The sequence below is a fragment of the Eulemur rufifrons genome, chromosome 7, assembly GCF_041146395.1.
Source record: "Eulemur rufifrons isolate Redbay chromosome 7, OSU_ERuf_1, whole genome shotgun sequence".
In the NCBI taxonomy this organism is placed as follows: domain Eukaryota; kingdom Metazoa; phylum Chordata; class Mammalia; order Primates; family Lemuridae; genus Eulemur; species Eulemur rufifrons.
Genome location: NC_090989.1, coordinates 4,524,375 through 4,544,366, shown reverse-complemented (window position 1 = coordinate 4,544,366; position 19,992 = coordinate 4,524,375). Strand labels below are relative to the sequence as shown.

Sequence of the window (19,992 nt, the reverse complement as noted above, 5' to 3'; positions counted from 1 at the left end):
GAAGCACGTGTCCTTCTTTGTCACCCTCCCACAGCCATCAAGTTCTCTGGAGACTTTCTTTGACTCCCTCGTGACGCAAGCAAACATTCCCAACGTTTTCTCCATGCAGATGTGCGGGGCCGGGTTGCCCGTAGCTGGAGCTGGTACCAACGGAGGTAGTCTTGTGGGTATCTTTTAGTCTTCAAGGGGTGAAAAATCGTAAATTGATGGGGCTGTTTTTCTTGTTTTATTAAACAGCTGATCAGGAATAGTAGACATGTAGGTGTGATAAAATTGTGATCATCCTTGTTATAGATCCTTTTGAAAATGCATAAAATTAGGTATTACTTTTAATCTTTCCTAGTCATCCTGCCATCTAGAAAGATGATTCTCGTTGCTTCTCCAAATTCCATTAGTGCTTTTCTCTGTCGTGCTTTGGAAGGGAGCTGCTTCCCACGGGGGCCGGGGTTTGGGTGCCACATGAGCCTCGCTCTGGGCAGTGGGGCAAGGGGTGATGCCTGTGATTTCACAGATTTGGTGGGGAGACAGGGACACCTGTACATCCTCTCTCTCTCTCTTTCTCTCTCAACACACACACACACACACACACACACACAGCAAAATTGTTTTCCACTGAAGCAGAGCCACGGCCATCAGTACTACGGATGTGCTGTAGTCCGGGCTCACGCCCACGGGCCCTGCACCCAGACATGGAACGTAGGAGGTGGCAGGGAGAATGCAGGAGAAGGGGCCCTCTTGGGTGGGTGCTGCCGCCTGGTGCTCTCTGCCTGTGACAGGCGGGCTCCCACCCCCGCCCCCGGCTGCGTGCGTGCGCTGACCCTAGACTCGCACCTAAACACTTTCTGGCCGTTGTCTGAGGAGAGGGCAGCCTGGGCTGTGAGGGGCATTTCGCAGTCCTGCAAATGAAGTTTTGATTAGGGAACTCTTTTCTTCTTTCCTCCTTTCTGACTTCTAGGGGCCTAAATTATTGTCAGCGTGGTTACCCATTTTATTGAATTTCTTTGGGGGAAAATCTCAATATTGTGAAGCCAAAATTGGACTTTTTGTTGATAAGGGGAAACCACCAAAGCATCTTGATTGGACCAGGGTGTGACACTGTTTGATGTTGGGTACATGCCCACAACTTCCCCTGATGATTTCCCAGGCATTTGTATTTGTTTTATAAAATCACAGGGATGTACTGATTCCAGACAAGTGTCACCTCATGAGTACATGCTTCTCTGTGTAACCTGTTGATGTGTCTGTGTGTTTCTTCTCTTACACCCGTAAATATTTTTCCTTCCCAGGTCCTGGGTGGGGTTGAACCCAGTTTGTATAAAGGAGACATCTGGTATACCCCTATTAAGGAGGAGTGGTATTATCAGATAGAAATTCTGAAGCTGGAAATCGGAGGCCAAAGCCTTAATCTGGACTGCAGAGAGGTATTTACGCTGTGATCTCCGTCGTGTCTGTCCGTCTGTGTGTGCCTTACATGGCACGGCTGGAACCTGTCTGTGACATTAGAGAGGTGCATTACGTTATGAGGTAAATCAAAGGTTCATAACATGAAAAGATAAAGGGCCTTTTTCTATGGTAAGTTTAAATCAATGTATCTCCTCCCAAAAAATTGCTTCCTCCCAATGACCTGGCTTAATAGGACAAAATTAGCATTAAAAGGTAAGTGAGGAGGACTGTCCGAGCCTCACCTTTCACCACTTGTCTTGGCCTGTTGGGCCCTGAGCTCTGTTCAAGACGAAATAAGCGGATTTTCATCAGTGTGAAATGAAACCAAAATACTCGCCAGCTTTATCCTCCATCACAGGCCCCCCACCCCGTGGTACACACGCCTGCTGCTCTGAGGTTAGGAACTCTGACGCCAAGCCTGCGACCTGTGTGCACAGCCTGTCTCTGCATTTGGGCTGATGTGTGGCACGTTAGGACATTTTGATTAGGGTTAGGGTTAGGGTGGCCTGAGGGAGCTCCGGTCTTCTACAGCCTTTTTAGATAGTTTATAAACAGTGTTTCATTAGGTTCCTGCCTGTTGGCACTTCTGTTGTGTGAGCTGCCACATGCCACCATCCGTTCTCATGTACCCGGGGACCTCTGAGAAACCAAAGAAACCAAGAGTGATGGTCCCTGTCATTGTGATAGTGTTTCTGCCCTAAGTCCTCAAATCTGTGTTTATTGTCAAAGGGAACTTATTTGCCGTTAAAGAACCCAATGGTATAATCTAAAGTGAGGCCCTAAAATAAAGCATAAACCCCTTGTTGCATGTGTGTGTGTGTGTGTGTGTGTTTATTAGCGCAAGCACATACTTGGAGGTGTGATTCTTAGATTCGGGGTTCTCTCCTGCCCACCTCACATGCACCCACTCCACAAAAGAACAAACGACAAAACCCGGGACGTCCTACCACAACATTTCAGTTTGCTACAGGCCTTTCATATATTTACTTTTCTTACATTAAAAAAATGATAATTTTATAAAGAAGCTAAGTTATCTTTTAAATCAAATTAAATTTATTTTTAAACTGAAAATAATTTTGTTTAAAAAGGATACTAACAAATGGGTATGTTTCATTTTCTTAAAATTCTTAACTGCTCCTACCTTTTGACCTGATTGGGGGTGTATTTGGTCCGATGACTCAGGGACTTGCCTTAAAGCAGGAGGATTAAGTTGCATGCCTGGCAGCCTTGCTCACGCACTGTGTGCCTAGTGGCCGGACTGGCCTGTCTGGGGTCAGCCCGCTCACCTCCGTGCCCCTCACTCTGCCGCATAAAGAATGTTACAGGTGCGGCCGGGGCTGGCAATGCCTTTGTGTGTACATGTGAGAGTGTGTGTCTGTTAGTGAATGTGTCTCTGGTTCCTTTCTAAATGCAGTATCGAAGGTCTATTGAAAAATTGTCCTTTCTTCATCTCTTTCTTCATTAGTGAGATAATAGTTCATTTTTGTACAGTTTGCATAAGTGGCTTTTAATATGTCATTCCACCCTCTGAAGACAGACGAGTCTTCCCTCTGCCCTGGGGGGAGGCCCCGTGATGAGGGAATCGGGGCAGCTCGGAGGGAGGAGAAAGTTCTGCCTCGGGAGGGCGGTTGGTCCTGGTCATGTCACCTCCCTTTCCTGGGCCTCGGTTTCCTTGTCTCTGGAGGGAGAAAGTTGGGCTAGAAGGTCCCCGGCTCCCAAGTTCTGAGACTATGAAATGAATCGTAGCCGACACTGAGCCCCCGTGGCTGCCTGGACTTGTGTGTGACAGACGCACAGTGACGGTGGCTGAGGCCTCGCGTAGCTGTGGGGGCCGGTGTCACTCACACGCCGTCCCCTCCGCTCTCCTCCGTTCTAGTATAACGCGGACAAGGCCATCGTGGACAGCGGCACCACGCTGCTGCGCCTGCCCCAGAAGGTGTTCGACGCGGTGGTGGAAGCCGTGGCCCGCACGTCTCTGGTGAGTGCCCGGGGGGCGCGTGAATCTGCAGACACCGTGCTCGATCGCGCACTGGCGGTCTCCGAACCATCGCTCTGGGTGGTTTAAATTTTATGTTTTATAGTCATGCATTTTAAATATAATATAAGTGTGATACACAAATATATTTATATATTTTATGTTTATTTTGAAGGTTTTTTTAAACTATTACTTAATTTCACAATCTCACTCATTGACGTTAACCAGCAAATAATGCCTTCATCGCAACCTCAGAAGCCTTGGGTTTGAATGTGCAGCACTTTTCGGTATTTCAAATGATAGTTCAGTTGGTATAGTATGTTTTTTATGTGAGAAAAGCAATACTTGGTAATATAACTGTATTCAAGTAAACAGTAAATCAAGAATACATTTATAGTCTTTAAAACAAAACACATAAACCAAAAATCTTACTCTTTTTTGGCCTTCACCCAAGCCGTGCTGGTATCCTAACTTCTGCTTCGGTAAAAGATTCTTGCACAGAAGACGAAGGTCAGTGGGCCAGTCCAATGGTGACATCATGGCCGTGCTCTGAAATACAAGTCAAGTCACAGTGGAGGACAGCGTACCTCTTGGGGACCTGGCTGGTGGTGTTTCCAGTGTGGCCTCAGCTTTCCAGTCAGTCCAGGCAACAGCGTTGGACAGAACACAGCCCTGGGGCTACAATGGAATGAATTTAGTCTAGTTCTTGTCACTCACAGCGGGGTTCCTGGGAAGGTGTCATGCCCGCTGAGAGCCCCCACATGCTTGTCTGTGGGGTTGCTGCGAGGGATGATGGGGTCAGAGGTCAGAGGTGTGCAGGAGACACTCGGTAAAAAGGGGCTCCCGTCTGATGTCCCGCCACAGTGCCGCTACTATTTGCTTGTGAGACAAACGTTGCTTTTGGCATCTTGAGTGTTTCCATAGTGTCTGTCCACTCGGGGCCTCCTTGCAAGATCACCAAACAGCAGTGTTTGCTGCCTGGACCGCAGTACTGGCGTGGGGCGGGCAGCCCGTTACTCTGCTGCGATGGCTGAAGTCAAAGAACCGCGGGTGGGAAGAGGCAGAGCGGTCGCTTTGCTGCAGGTTATGGCAGAGACACGGAAGCAAGAGAGGCCTTTTGGTTGTCCTGAACCCAAACTGCAAAAGCCTGTAGCTGCAGCAGGCAAATGAAGCGATACGGGAGGTGAGCAAGAGAGGCCGGGACCCTTTTGAACCAGCAGGTCTTCCAGGCGGCGCCCAGAGCAGCTGCCACTGACAGCAGAGCAGAGTCGCGATCTTTTCCACGATCTGCTGAATCAGAAAAAACGGCAGGTACCCTATGTAGTGCCTTAAATTTGGAACAGTTGCTGAAAATCAAACCACACTTAAAATAAGGGGCAATGCACTGATTTCTCAAATAGTAAAAGTGTCTTCAGCAGAATTAACATGAGAGCTCCACACTTAATATGCTGAATGACGAGTGTTTGACAACCGTCCCAAGGATGTGTTTGAAGCCTCAGTGTGGGAATCCAGCAAGCAGTGGCCCGGGGGCCCCTGTGCCGTGGGAAGGCAGGGCCGTGGCACCGACGGGCGTTCACGCTCCTGAGCTCATCGCAGCACGTGCTCAGCAGGGACTAGCTTTGTAAGAAAACCACGGGGTAGAAGCAATGAGATCATGAGGTTTGTTTGCCTTGTCTAAAATTACCCGCTGATCTCATCCAGTGCCCGCGTCAGGAAGGAGAGACCTGGGAAGGTTGTTTGCCTTGGGCAGGGGACGCTCCACAAGGCTGCATTGTCTCTGTCCTGCCGTCTACGCCAGACGTGCTTGTCCTTCCCATCTGCCAGGCTCCTGCCAGCCGGCCCTCCCAGCTCGGGTGTCTCCCTAGTGACAGGCAGGCTGGCTCCAGAGGGTGACGGACAATGCAAGTGTCAGGCTCTGTCCCCCGGCTTGGATTGTTCAGATGGGACTTTAGAAGTTGGTGGTTCGTAGGTCTGTGTTAGAAGTACACCTGCTGGGGAGTTGCATGTCAGGCCTCACGCGTGTGCAGAGGCTGGGGACCCGGCCCTGGTGTGGCGCCCGTGTGCCTCGACCCAGCACTTCACCCACTGCAAACTCCAGCAGCAGAGGCCACCACTCTAAGATCACGTCTAACATTAAAACTTCACAGTCTCTCCTGAGTTACCCAGGGTCAAAACTATCCCTCAAGGACACCTGGCTTAGCCCTAGGACCCGGCTTTGGGGGCGGTAAGGCCCACGTCCAGCTCTGAGCCGAGCCACGCAGGCCGGGAGCTCGGCCCCTCTGAGCCTCGTCCTGCCATGGGAGCTGGTCGTGGCGCCGTCGTTGGAGCTCTGTGCCAGCGCCGCAGGCCCAGCCCAGCCACCCGGCTCCTTGCCGAATCCAGCAAAACGACCCTCCCGCCTCTCTTCAGCTCCTTTGGGAAGGGGCTTCCCTGTGATGCATATTTCAAACCAACTGAACTTTTTTAAAGAGCAGAGGTATATTAGTGCCAGCATTAGAAATTTTACAAACGGATGGCGAAGGGTCTGGCTGGAGAGTGTGGGATGGATGGACAGCGCAGGGCGCCTTCTCCCCGGTGGTGCGCCTGGTGGGGCGGGCAGGCACGTGTGTGCTGTGTGTGTGGCTGTGGCTGCGTAGCGCCTGGTACTCACGCGGTTTGCAGTATGTGGGCGTCACCAGGTTCATCTAGGGGCACCTGCCTTTTCCTGCATTCTCACCTTGGCAGCGTCCTGTCCTGTTCCCCATCTTCCTTCCCGACTGTTCCTCAACACCCACTCCCTCCTCCCTGGATGTTCCATGCCTCTGTCCCTCCCTGTGGGGTCCCTCTGCCCCCACCCCCTGCACAATCCCGTCTGAGGCCTCAGTGACTCTCGGTGTGTGTAGCCCAGGCCTGTACCCTGGAGCTCAGAGCGAGGACCAGCGAGCCCCACGTGTCCCCTGGGCGCCTGCATCACACCGACGTGCCGCAGAGCCCAGGCCTCTGCTAAATGAGATGCAGTCTGTCACTCCTTCACGGTGGCACCTGGTCTCCTCCCCGCCTCGCCTCATGTCCCTGTCTGTCCTTGGAACCAGTCTCACGGCTGTCACCCTCATCATCCGGGGGCAGGGTCCCCCCAGCACCCTTTGCCCTGCCCCCCGCCCCTCCCTCGCACCTGCCTGGCCCTGCAGCCCAGCTCCCTGCTCCCAGCCAGGGTCCCTCCTGACTCTGCCCACCCCATCGACTCCCTCCCAGCTCTGCCCCACGAGGGCTGCTGTCCTGGATGTGTGAGGGGCGCGGCAGACCCAGTCCTCCCCTGGGGGCCGGCAGGCCCAGGGCAGACTCTGCTCAGGCACCTCCGCCGTGAGAGGGCGCAGGTGTCGTTAACGTCCCCATTCAGCAGCTGGTGCACGTGGCAGACGGCACGTCTCTTCCGGTCCCTGGTAAGAGCCGCAGGTGGACAACCTGTGTTGCTGGCCACCTTTTTGTCCCTGGGTGGCATTCATCTTTTTCCACAAACATTTCCTGAGTCTCTTCCGTGTGCTAGGAGGACTTGGGGACCGGGCACCAGACCTCTGTCCTGAGAGGACTAGATTCCAGTGCAGAGGACAAAAGCCAGTCACGGCGATACCTGTGAATGGTGAACTGCCACAAGGAGGAGGGGTGCCCGGGGGTGCAGCAGTGCTACCCGGGGGCCGGGGGGCTTCCTGGGCCGGCTGGTGTCTGAGCCGAGCTCTGGGGGAGGAGGAAGGTGTTCAGAAGAGTGAGAGCCCACCCTGGGCCCCTGGAATTCAGAAGGCAGGTGATGCCCAAAAGGGCCTTGAGGGCCACATTTAGGATTTCTCTCTCCTAAAGAGCCATTGTCTGCTGCTGTGCGACCTTGGGCAAGTTACTTCACCTCTCTGTGTTTTGTTTTCTCGTGTGTAAAGTGGAGGAGCTGCTGTTCTCACACCGGTTGAGGATTGAAGTACTTACTGCCGCAAAGCTATTGCGATGGTGCCTGTTGCTGGCAAGGGCTCCGCGTGTCTTGGCAGTGTTGATGATGATTATTTTGTCATCACCGCCACTGTTCCAGGGGACTGAGGTCCCTGCTGTTCTCTCCAAATTAGACGCTGTTTGTCCCTGTGGGCATCTGGTGAGGTGGCTAGGAGAGCCCGAAGCTGTTTCCTGTTGACGAGTCACTGTTTCCCACGTGATCTTGTTTTGTCTAGATTCCAGAATTCTCTGACGGCTTCTGGACGGGATCCCAGCTGGCGTGCTGGACGAATTCCGAAACGCCATGGTCTTACTTCCCCAAGATCTCCATCTACCTGCGGGACGAGAACTCCAGCAGATCGTTCCGTATAACCATCCTGCCTCAGGTAGGAACTCAGATTTATAACACGTAACACGTAGAAGTAAAAGCACTTCATGCGTCATGCGTGTTTTAGCTCTCACGCCTGCATCAGATGTCTGTTGCCGCCATCTTGCTGCTCGTGAGTCCAGGCAGGGCGTGCTCGCGGGTCCCTGGCCAGCTGCTGGGCGGCCTCAGCCTCGGCTGGCGTAGGGTGGCCCCTGGCGGGTCTGGCGGTGAGGTCGATGGAGTAGTGGGGCCGTGTGTGTCCCCCATGCAGTGGCCGGCTCACATGTGGTCACGGGGTTCTGAGAGAGAAGAACACGCGGGGGCTCCTAAAGTCTCAGCCCAGAACCAGCCACCGTTAATACACGGTGTCACCCAGACAAGCCAAGGCCAGCCAGGTTCCCGGGTGGGAGACAGACCCCCTCTCAGAGGGGAGCTCAGAGCCAGAGGGTGTGGCTGCATGGAAAGGCGAGGAACTGGGGACATTTTTGTCACGTCGACCACAACACCATTATAAGCTTTTCTCTTGCTTATGTGTGAATAAATAATAAAACTGGATTGTCAGAGGTAAAGACATAAAATAATTTTTTTCCTATAATTCCAATACCCAAGGACACCTTCTCTGTCCTAACTAGTTAGATAGGCCACGTTCTGGCTTCCTCAGTCCTGATTCTGACCCCTGCCTGCCCCTCTGTGACCGTGGCCATCCCTCCTGTGTGACTGTCACCACCTCAGCAGCCGTGGGCACTGTCCGTGCCTCCCAAGCCCCCACTCTCCCTTCTTTTTAACTGTTGTCAGATTAATGTTCCTAAAGACTGCTTTCCTCCAAGCCTCCCCAGCTGTGAGCAAGCACTGGGTCCCCACGGTTTCAGTACGGCGGCTCGTTCTCCGGCGTGGCTCTGCGTGAGTCCCTGCCAGGCCCCCGGCTCCCCAGCCTGTCTCCTGCCGCACTCAGACACCCCCAGGCACTCACTGGCCTCCAGGGCCTCTCGCCTGCAACCGTCTCCCAACCTGTGTTCCGCCAGCCCCCGGCCTGAAATGCCCTCCCTGCCTCCTTCCATCTGTACGTCCAAATTCTTCCCATTCTCAAAGACCCAACTCACACAACTCCGGCTTTTGTTGCAGCTTTGCTGAGCAGAATATCCCGTTCGTGAGCTGCACTGTAATCTCATAAATGCATATTTTCCATTCTGCTCATCTGGCACGGGATCCTTTCTTTAGGGGATGTCATACGCCGTTGCCTGTCTCATTTGACTTCTGTTTTCTTCAACAACAACAATAACTTATATTTCTTCTTCAATTAATTAAAAACTGTGAGTTTAAAAGAGCATCCTTCCTTCTCTAACACGGCCAGGCGGTGGAGGAAAAGTGCGCGGTAACTATCTGTCAAATGCACACGTTGCCGTGTCTTTGCTGTACACGACGACTGGGACAGAGGGCTTTGGATTGGGGATAAGGAGGAAGGAATAATTTCAGAAGGAAAAAGTAAAATGTTAATACTGCCTTCTTCCCCTTTTCCACTTATATGTGGGATGCATGTTCCAGAAAAGAAGAGGCCTTCGTGGGGAGAGGACTGAGAGCTTCGGTAGGAAAACAGGCCGGCAAGGGGATGCGAGCCGGGCACAAAGGCCTGAGTTATGTTCTCAGCACTGCCCTTGACTCGTGCTGTAACTTTGAGCAGATCCCGCGGCCCTCTCTGTGTCCGTCTCTTTACCCGTGAAGGAGAAATAATAACACTTGCGAGAACGTGGAGAACTTGCCATCCTTGGATGAATGGCACTGCACAGAGCGATGTTGGAGTGATACGTTTTCAGCATCTTTAAAAAATGTTCTCTTGTTGATTAAATTTTGGCCAGTGGAACAGCAGAATGTGGACATTATTTCACCAGTGTGGTGTGTAGCTAACACCAAACCCAGCCTGAGGACCGAGGCGGGCGGTCGCTGATATGAATGGCCTGGGGGCTGGCTGGCGGGGCCGGGGGCTCCAGGAAGCAGGAGGAAAAGGCAGACATTGGGGAGAATCCCGCAGTCCAGGGCAGGCAGCAGCCGGCCGGCTCGCTGGGGTGTCAGCCACTTTGGGGACTGAACACAGGGCAGTCTGGCAGTGTAACAGGGAGGTGTGGGGCCTCCCATTCATTTGAGTGTCTCCGCTAAGAACTCGTTCCTGCTTGCACTTATGAGATGGGAGATATTTTTTGGTTGACTTTGGCATGTTCACATTTTTGATTTTTCAAAATCTGCTCTCCCTGCTGTTTTCTCACCACTTACCCAACATGGCCACTCCTCTTCTTCCCCTGCCTTGCGGGGTGAGGGCTGGAGACCTCACCTGGTTAGAGCCCCGCACACACCAAATGCCGCACCAGGTGGGGTGGGGTGGCCCTGGGAGTCGTTTCCTAGGGGGTGGCTCTGCCCCGCCAGCCCCCTTGCTGACACTGAGGGCGGCCACCAGGGCTCCTTGTCACCCGAGTTCTAGGATGGGCCCCTACCTGGGACCCTTCAGACGTCTGCAATCACAGGTGGGTAAATGATCGCTACTGCGGGAAAAGTCAAGTGAGAGGCAATTATCTTAAATTCCGTCTGTGCCCAGCGTTACTTTCCAGAAACACATGGGCCCAATCCAATTTGGTCTGGTAAAAAAGCAGCCCCCAGCCCACAGGGGAATTCTGATTTCTTTCCACAAAATCGTGTTCTTGTGCTTTCCGATCCTAACGACCAGCCCTCGCCCCAGCGTCAGAAGCCTCAGTTTACATTGTCTCCTTCAGAGCTGTCATAGGGCAGCCCCTCCATCCACCCACCCCCAGTCCTCTCTGTCTTCTCTGCTCCCTACAAAACCTAGCGCCCCCAGCCCAGCCAGCAGCCAGCGCTTTTGGGTGAGACTCACTGTTTATCCCCAGCCTCCCTTCCTGCCTTTGCCCTCTCAGGCTGTTACTCACAGTTAGGTTCTCTTTCTCACTCATTTTGCACTTTCTTGGTTTTTTTCCAAATATGTGGCATTTTGTCATACTAAGCTGCTCTACTCTCTAATTGCCTGCATTTGAATATTTTGCTATTAATATGAGAAAGCAAACAAGTTGTTATTACTGATAGGATATTATTTGCTCACTGATTATTTTAGGTTTTGGCCCATTTCCTCGCATCCTGTTGGCTCCAGGATCTTGAGGGCCATGTCTCGTGTTTGTTTAGCCACACGGCACATGGTCCTCACGCACGGGGAGCTGCTCACCCGTGAACGCCGCATCTCGCTGCTGGCGGTCACTTCTCCCTCTTCCTACCAAGCAAATCATCCTGCCTCTGCCGGCTGCCTGCTCTTAAAACCCTCTTTGCCACGGGGGCCAGTTAGGAGCCGTCGCAGTGGATCGCGGGAGACAGAACTGATGGCCGGGCGGGCGCGCTGGGGTGATTAGATCCAGATTGGATTTCACGGGAAGGCCCGCGGGCGTCTGGTGACGGTGTCGATGTGGGGTGAGAGAGAGGAGGGGCTGACCGGCGCGGCAGGGCCTGAGTAACTGGGGGAATCGTGAGCTTACTGAGACGGAGACCCTCGGAGACGAGCTGATTTGGGGGAGGTATCCAGAGTTCAGGTGTTTAAATGTCACACGTGTACGAGATGCCATTTGACAGGTGAGTAGGCGGGCGGGTGTGAGAGCGCGGCAGTGACGGCCAGGTCTGGGCTGCGGGTAAAGATGTGGGAGTCTCGGCCCAGAGCGCGGGTGTGTTGGGGGCTGCGGGGCTGGGTGGGTCACCAGGGAGGGAAGACTGAGAGGAGGCCAGCGCCCGGGTGCTCTGATGCTTGCCGGTGAGGCACTGAAGCGCAGCCAACACAGAGCTGGGAGGAAGAGGAGTGGCCCACGTAGCGGCCCAGTGAATTAAGGGAGGGATCTTGGTCACCAGTCCTGCTAGATGGGTCCTGCCAGGGCACTTCCCACCCTGTGGCTTCTACCTGGCTTCCCCGCAGGTGAGGCAGGGACTGGGTGTTATTCATAGTTGCGTGGCTGGTGTGGAGGAAGGTGTCTGACCGTGGTAAGTATTCACCTGGCTGGCTGTCTGGCCAGACGGAGCAGGTGGACAGGTGTCTTCTGGGTGTGCACACCTGTGTGTAGTCACCATGCTTTTGGTCTTCCCATCTCCTGGGGGCAGAAATAAGCCATCATCTTTCCTTCTAGGCGACTGCTTCATGCACCCTGGAGGGTCCTGAGCACACGTGTGACCTCCACGGTTTTGGGATGTTGCTGACGTGTGCTTGTTCTTGTTCGTTTGCTCTCCCCTCTTCAACAAGCAGCTGTACATCCAGCCCATGATGGGCGCGGGCCTGAATTATGAATGTTACCGGTTCGGCATCTCCCCTTCCACGAACGCGCTGGTGATCGGGGCCACCGTGATGGAGGGCTTCTACGTCATCTTCGACAGAGCGAGGAGGAGGGTGGGCTTCGCGGCAAGTCCCTGTGCAGGTGAGCGATTCTCATGTTGGGTAGGGAGCCCGGACTCTTGTCCTTTTGTGTAAGCGTGCTAACTCGGAAGCAATTCTTGATGACAAGTCAATTGCCGTTGAATTGTTTCACGCATGCCTGTTATCTGTGATCAAGAGCTTGTCAATGAAGCGGGCCGTGGGGTCGCTGCGAGGAGTAAATGAGATCATCCTTGTGCAACTGCTAGTCCAGTGCTCGGCCCATGGCAGGTGCCCCAGCAGTGCTGGGCATTACAGGTACCAGGAATAAAAATTCTCTGGGGAGCCTCGGTGTTGAAGTTCAGTTTTTTGACAGTTAGAGCAAAATGAGTGAAGAAGAAAATTCCTAGATAAGCCGTGGACACTTGTTTTTCCCTCAAAGCAGTCCTCATTACAAAATAAGAAGTAAACACCTATCATTGCTATTTCTCAAAATCCTAAAATAATGAGACCTGGGAGCCCTGTTTCTCGTGGAAGTCCTTCCAGGGGGCAGCACATAGGGGTGGCACAGCATTGGTCCCCAGAATCTAGCTTGATGGTCGGGCAGGTCTTCAAAGAAACCAGGAAAGCACAAGGAAGTCAACAGGATGGTTAAACTCCTTAAGCTTGAACGTGTCTTCAGATTTAACAGTTTGCCTGGAACAGAGTGTTCACACAGCTCATGTTTTAATGGGAGGAGCAGGCACTTGTGGCTAATAATAGTCCGAGCCGGCAGGAAAGACGCAAATCACAGAAGTGGGCATGAGACTGAGTTGCCAGGGACAAGGGGAAGGAGAGTCAGGTCGGGGAAGTGGCGGGAAGCTGCAGTGTATCAGAATGGGATTCCCAAGGACCGAGCAGAGGTTGGTATACTGGACTTAAAGCCAGGAACAGAATGAAATCCCAAAGTTGTGCTGGAAAAACGCGAAGGAGGGGAAGTGAAAGTGCGAGGTCAAAAAAGAACTGACGACAAGGAGGTGCAGTAGAAGAAAATGTGGGGGGTGACGGTGAAATCCGAGATCACCCGTAGCTGAAGGGAGCGGAGGGGGAATCTGACGGATGCCAGACGTTGCCGTCGGACAGGTGGGAACGCTGGACTCGGACCTTCACCCTGATCCCAGCCCAGCTGAAGAGCTGCGGGGATGACAGTGTGCACGTGAGACCTCAGCTGATCACAGCGGAGTTGTTCAGGCAGGGAGAGATTTTCGTTATTATTTTTTAATAAAAACATGTTCTTAACACAGGAATTCTGGTAAGTGAAGCAGATAAGTGATACTTCATGTTCTTGTGTCAGCACAGTGGCATTTCTGAAAAGTAAAGTGACACTTAGAGAATGGAAGAAGAGAAATATTGAAAGGAGAAATTACTTCTGGCATATTTGGTCTATTCATATTCTCTGTAAATAAAAATCACCCAACCCAGCGTAGGTACGTGATATGTTGTAAAATGTCTTCTTAGATATCAGTGCAAAGTTATTTCACTTTGCCTCAGTGAACACCTTGAAACCTTCAGACTTGTCATGTTTTTAATCTTTGTCATGAGTAAATGTTTACCTTTCGATGTGCATTCACTCAGCCAGTTAAATTATTATTGAGCAAGACATTTCTCTGTATAAGCGGGACTGAAACATCACTGTGTTTCCCAACTGTGCATATTTTACTTCTTTTTAACCAAGGGAATCTAAGAACCAAAGCAATTTTGCCCACAGTTTCTGTTCTCTTGTTAAATACCATTAAAGTAGAGGCTACTATGGCAACAGCAGTTAGAGCGTCCACTTAATACTGCAGAGCATAATAACCGTGTGTTTCTTAAGTGAATTGCTGTTGGAAATGGTTTAATATTAAGCATGTCTAGGCAAGGCAACATTTTTTTTGCTGCATTTCATTGTGAATTCTTTGTTAGGTACTCTTGTGTAAGTTTTCTGTTGCTTTTTAAAAAATGTATTTGAGGTTTCGGTGCTTACACATTTGATTTTACCAGCTCTGAGAAAATCCACTGATACATGTCTCATCTTCGGTGCGAATTGTTTAGCCGTTAAAGTAATGACTTTCCTCAGGGCTGCAATTAAAGGAGCCAGACAGCGCTCTATAGCCCCGTAATAAATGGACTAGATATGCTGCCTTTCTTCCTTTCTAATAGTGTTTATTTTTAATTATGAAATGTTTTAAGTAACAGATAAAATGCTTTATGTTACAGAAGATCATATACTATGGGCACACTTACGGAATGGCCAGGTTTAACGGCTAACATCTTGTCATATATTCTTTAAAAATTTGTCACAGAAATGAAAAGCCAGTATAGTTAAAGCCCCACCCCAGCCCCGTCCCCAGAGTTACCCATTACGCTGAAATTGGCATATATTCTTATCCTAATTACTGCACATTTATAACTTTACTAGACAGGTGTTAATACCTTGTAGTAGTCAGCTGTTGCCATGTAACAACTTTCCCCAAAGGCGGCAGTTCTTTCCTCCTTCATGCTGTTTCTGAGGGGCAGGAATCCAGGGGTGGCTGGGCTGGGTGGTTGCGGTGTGGGGTCTCTCCCGAGGCTGCAGCTTTCTGAAGTCTGTAGGGGCAAGGCCCCCATTCCTGACCATGTGGACCTCTTCACAGGACTGCCGGAATGTCCTCTGGTCACCCCAGAGCAAGTGCTTCACAGGAGAGAAGTGCAACAGAGCACCCAAGACAGCAGCCACAGTTTTTTTATAACCTAATCTTGGAGGTGACATGTGATCACTTCTGCCCTATCCTGTTGGTTGCACAGAGCAAGGCTGGTATGAGGTGGGAGGGGACTGCACAAGCTAAATGCCAGGAAGCTGGGATCATCGGGAGTCCTCAGAGAAGCTGCCTGCCATAGGCTTATAACAAAATGTCCATTGGTTGATCTGTTTGTTTGGGGTTTTTTTCTTTCTATTTTTAAATGTGTGTGAATGCTATGGTACTGAATGTATCCTTTGTCAACTTGGTTTTATCACTCAATGTTACATTTTATAGAGTTTCCACTTTGACGTGACGTGAATACTAGGTCATTCGTTTTGACTGCTCTGTAGTATTTCATTTTATGGACGTACCTAGATTATTTACCCAATTCCATGCTGGTTGACATTTGGCTTGTCTCTAGTATTGGCAGTTAGAAACAGTACTCCTCTGAATACCTTTGTGTACGTGAATGAGATCTTCTAGAAATGGAATTTCTGAACGCTTTAGTAAGCCAGTCTTCAGTGCTATTGGCTAATGTCAGATTTGTCTTCAAAACAGCTGGAACATCAGAATTACTAATATATGAGAATTTCCATTCCCTCAAAGTATTATCCTAGTTGTTTTGTTTTTGCGCTTTGGTATTCTATGTGTGTGAAATGGTGTTACATTTTAATTGATTACTTTCCAGACTGCACAACTTAGGATATGTTTATGGGATGTTTGAGCTTTTTCTCCGAGGGTGAATTTTTCTATTAATATCTTATGCACATTTTTTCAACTTGTCTTTTTTGACTGATATATATGAGTTTCTTATATATTTGAGATATTTGTTTTTCAGAGTTATTTCTTCTAATCTCCCTGACTTTTCTTTTTACTTGTTTCTGGTGTCTTTTACTAACATTTTTAAAAATTTAGTGAAATCAGATTTACCAGTCTTTCCATTATGATTTGTACTCTGCCTTATTTAAGAAATTCTTTCTTAATCTAAGAAAGTAGGGATAATTTTTTCTTCTAAAGATACTATATGCTTTTTTCTTATTTTCTTCCAAAATGTGAATTAGGAACCTAATTTTTATAAGGATGTTCAATTTTCTCAGCATCATTTATTGAATATATAATGTTCTTCCCTATGATTTTCCCAACATTTTATTATGAAAATTTTTAGTATACTGAAGACTAAAAATAGCAACAGTGGTGGTCCTGTATACCAACCATCTAGATTTAATAATTTTTATCGTTTTGCCCTAAATCAGTATATGTGTCTATGTAGTTTTTGCTGAACCATTTGCACATAACTTGCAGATATCATGACAATTCACCATAAATATTTCATTACACATCTTAAAACTAAGGACATTCTCTATATACCCACAATACCATTATTATACTTTAAAAAACTAACAGTATTTACCAAATGTTGTGTAATATCTAGGTCATATTCAGATTTTTCCAGTTCTCCCAAAAATGTTTTCTTAGCTGTTTTGTTTTGTTGAAGACCAGTTGTTTTGTAGAATGTATTCTATTCAGTTTTATCTGGGTATTTCCTAATAGTATCATTTAACTTGTTCATTTAATCTCGTATTTCCTATAAACTTGAACTTAGGTCTAGAGGCTTAAGTAGATTCAAGTTAAATATTTTCCGCAAGGTACCCACTGAATTTTAGTAGCACCATTGAATTATTGTCAAGCACCAAGTTCCCATTTGTCCCCGAGCCTATTTCTGAGCCTTCTGTTCTGTCCCACTGGCCTAGTTCTCTACCCCCGTGCTACACCATGTAGTTTTAGTTTCCGTAATTATAAGAAGGCAGTATCTGGCAGGGCGTTGACCCTTCTCCTTATTTCTTGTAAAGTAGTCCTGGCTACGTTTGCGTTTTTATTCAGCTTGCCAAGATCCCTGAAAAACCCTATTAGGATTTTGACTAGAACTGCATTGAATTTATAGATTAACTTGAGAAGAAACCAACTTTTTATCAAGTTTTTCCCCATTAACATGCTAAATCTTTTCATTTGTTTAGGTCTTCTTTTATGTCCTACTGCAGTGTTTTGTAATTTTCTTCAAAAAGGCCTTACACATAGACTTATTATTATTAGGTACCTCTTAGTTCTTACTGTAAATGAGATTATTGCAAAAATTGCTTTTTCTAGTGGATTGTTTGGTATGTAGACATGTAATTTTTTTTTGTATATTAATCTTTATCTAACCACGTTGCTGAGTACTCTTTTTTTTAATGGTTTTTAGAGTCATTTGGGATTTTCTGTTAAAGCCATCTTATAATCTGCAAATAATACATTTTTAATAATTTCTTGTTAAAGGTAATAATATACCTTTATTTCTTTTATTTGTATTTTTGTGATGCCTTCTGAGACAATATTGGATAGAATTGGTGATACTAGACATTTTTGTGTTTTTCCTTACTTTAAAGGGAATATTTCTCACATTTCACCATTGGCATTATGCATGGGATAGGTGTATGGAATTTTTTAAACTCTAAATTTAGAGATTTCCAGTTTCTTGAAAGTGTTTAGTATGAATGGAAAAGCCTTTTTTTAATAGTTTCTACTGACATTAAACATATGCCCACTCTGGTAACCCAGCAATTCCACTCTTAGGTATGTGCAAAGGAGAAATGAATGTGTATGTCTTGACTAGAAGGTTCACAAAAGCTTTATTCATAAAGTCGCTAAAGTAATACATAATTTAGTAAATGTAACTACAGAAAGCTATCATTTACATCAAAGTAAAAACAACCCAAAAGTCCATCAAAGGAGGATGTATAAACAACTGTCGACTATTCATTCAATGGAACACTACACAGCAATTTCCCTTCTGCTGAAGAATGAGATTTCTTTTGTGAAAGGTAAATTTCATTTGGCTCCTGCTTTTGAATCATAATTTGGCTATAGGTGGAATTCTAGATTGACCATTTTCCCGGAGTGTTTTGAAAATGCTGTTTCATTGTCCTCTGGCCGTGATCACTGCTTCTGAAAAGACCCTGGTTGCTCTCACCAGGTATGCCTTTGGGGCAGTCTACTTATTCTCTCTAACTGCTGTTGAGACTGCTGTTATTTTACATTTCTAGTGTGCTGACGTTTCCCCGTGCCTTGTCTAGGTACAGGTTATTGTTTCACCTTGCTCAGGATCCTTTGTGCTCTCTGAATTTGACAATTCGTGTCTTCTGTCATCAATCCTGGAGAATTCTCAGCTGTCCCCTCTTCCACTGTTGCCTCAGACACATTCTTTCCGTGGGTCTCCTGTGAGAGTAATTTGAGATTCCTCATTCTGTCTTTCAGGCCCCTTGACCTTTCATTCATATTTTCTTCTCTTTGTCTTTGCTGCATTCTGTGTAATTTCTTGGGATACATCTTACATTGTCCTAGTTCTCTGTTCAGCTCTGTTTAATCTACGATGTAACCTATTCAGTGAGTTCTTCATTTCAGTGCTATATTTTTCATTTCTAGAAATTCTGTTTTGTACTTTTACAAATATACCGGTTAACGTTTCAATAGTGTCCTGTAATAATTTTTTGTACCTTGGATTTTCTTTCTCTTCTTTTTATTTTCATTTAATTAAAAAAGCTAGGGAACATTCAGAAGGTACAATATATTATATAGTGCCCCACTCCCTCAGAGGTAATCGTGTTCGTACATAAAGTGCTTCCTCATTTCTTTTTGAGCCTCATTGTCTATTATACGGATGTTCCCTAATTTATTTAACCAGTTCCCTATTGGTAGACATTTAGGTTGTTTCCAGTCTTGTTACAATGCTGCAGTGGATACATTTCTATGTCCATTGACCTATAAGAACTGTGTACCTCCAGGCTACGTTACTAGAAGTAGAATTGTGGAGTTAAAAGGCGTGAGCATTTGTAATTTTGATGAATATCGTCCCATCGCCTTCCACAGAGGTTAGATCATTTATACCTGGCTAGGCCAGTTCTTTCGTAATGTGTGTGGCGGCCTGTTTCTCCAGTCGGCTCTGCCAACGTGGTGTTAGCAAGCTTTTTGGAATTTTGCCAATCTGACAGATGAAAATGATTGTCCCAGCATAGTTTTAACTTGTGGTACTTTCCGTGGGTGAGACTGAGTTTCCTTTCATACATCTAAGGTCATTTGTTTGTCCTTGTCTGAGAACTATCTGTTCATATCTTTTGCCTGTTTTTTTTTTTTTTTTCTATTGAGGTTTTGAGTTTTTTTATTGCTTTGTAGGAGCTCTTTATGTAATGGAGTAATTAACCATTTGTCTGGAGGGAAAAAAACTATAATTCATATCTCAGTTGTAAATTTTTAAAACTCTGCTTATGTATTTTATTGTAAAAAAATGTTTACTTTTGTGTATTTAAATATTTCAGTCTTTGCTTTAAGGCTCTTGAATTTACTATTACACTTTAAATGGCCTTTTTCACTAAAAGTATTTTGCAATTTATTCAAATCCTTTTTTGTTTGACTTACCTTGCATAGAGTGTGTGGATTAAACATTTTCACCCAAGATGACTACCTCACTGTTACATATTCATTGAATAATCCATCTTCACTAATTTAAAATTGCCCAATTATTGCATACCAAATTCCAGTAAATACTTGGGAGATGTATGTGTATTTTTCGACTTTCTATTTTATTCCATTGATATGTCTTACACTATGAGTTCCTGTTCATTATTCTTTTTTCAAAACTTCTCTGCTCTTCCTTCTTAATTTTTCTTTTGCTTTATGAACTTTTGAATCATCTTATTTAGTTAAAAAAACCCATGTTGATATTTCAGTGAGTTTTTAATCACTTCAGACACAGCTGTGGTATAATCTTGTGCAGATTGTCCTGTTTTTCTGTGGTCGATGGAGTGTTAATCTTGTGTTTGTGTCTGCTGACTGTTTCTCACAGTGGCCTTCCTTCCCACTGGCCTTGCAGATTTTCGCCGTGAGCTCGTCTTCAGTGGGAGTTCCTTCTCCCTTCCGAGAGCATCCGGTGCGCCTCGGGGGGTGAAGTGTTACTATAAAGCAATTTTGCCAGACCACGAGAACTTTAGATTGTGTGAATTTCGGTTCCAGCCGTGCTTGAGGTGGAGATTTGGCAGCTCCCTTTCTCAGGGGAGGTTCGTTCTGGCCTCTTTCCCAGCTTCTGCTCAGGCGGAGTCAGGGTCCT

The 19,992-nt window shown here is 47.5% G+C and overlaps 1 protein-coding gene across 2 annotated transcripts in view; it reads left to right on the top strand.

The window, feature by feature from the left end:
• The window catches only part of BACE2 (beta-secretase 2), an 83,722-nt gene that overhangs the window by 49,395 nt on the left and 14,335 nt on the right, over positions 1 to 19,992 (top strand). The window contains exons 4-8 of one of the 2 annotated variants that reach the window (XM_069474939.1): positions 35 to 163; positions 1,287 to 1,421; positions 3,320 to 3,421; positions 7,606 to 7,755; positions 12,013 to 12,181. In XM_069474939.1, coding sequence (XP_069331040.1) covers positions 35 to 163; positions 1,287 to 1,421; positions 3,320 to 3,421; positions 7,606 to 7,755; positions 12,013 to 12,181 — 685 coding nt within the window. The remainder of the gene's footprint in view (positions 1 to 34; positions 164 to 1,286; positions 1,422 to 3,319; positions 3,422 to 7,605; positions 7,756 to 12,012; positions 12,182 to 19,992) is intronic. The other variant, XM_069474940.1, reaches the window with a different exon arrangement.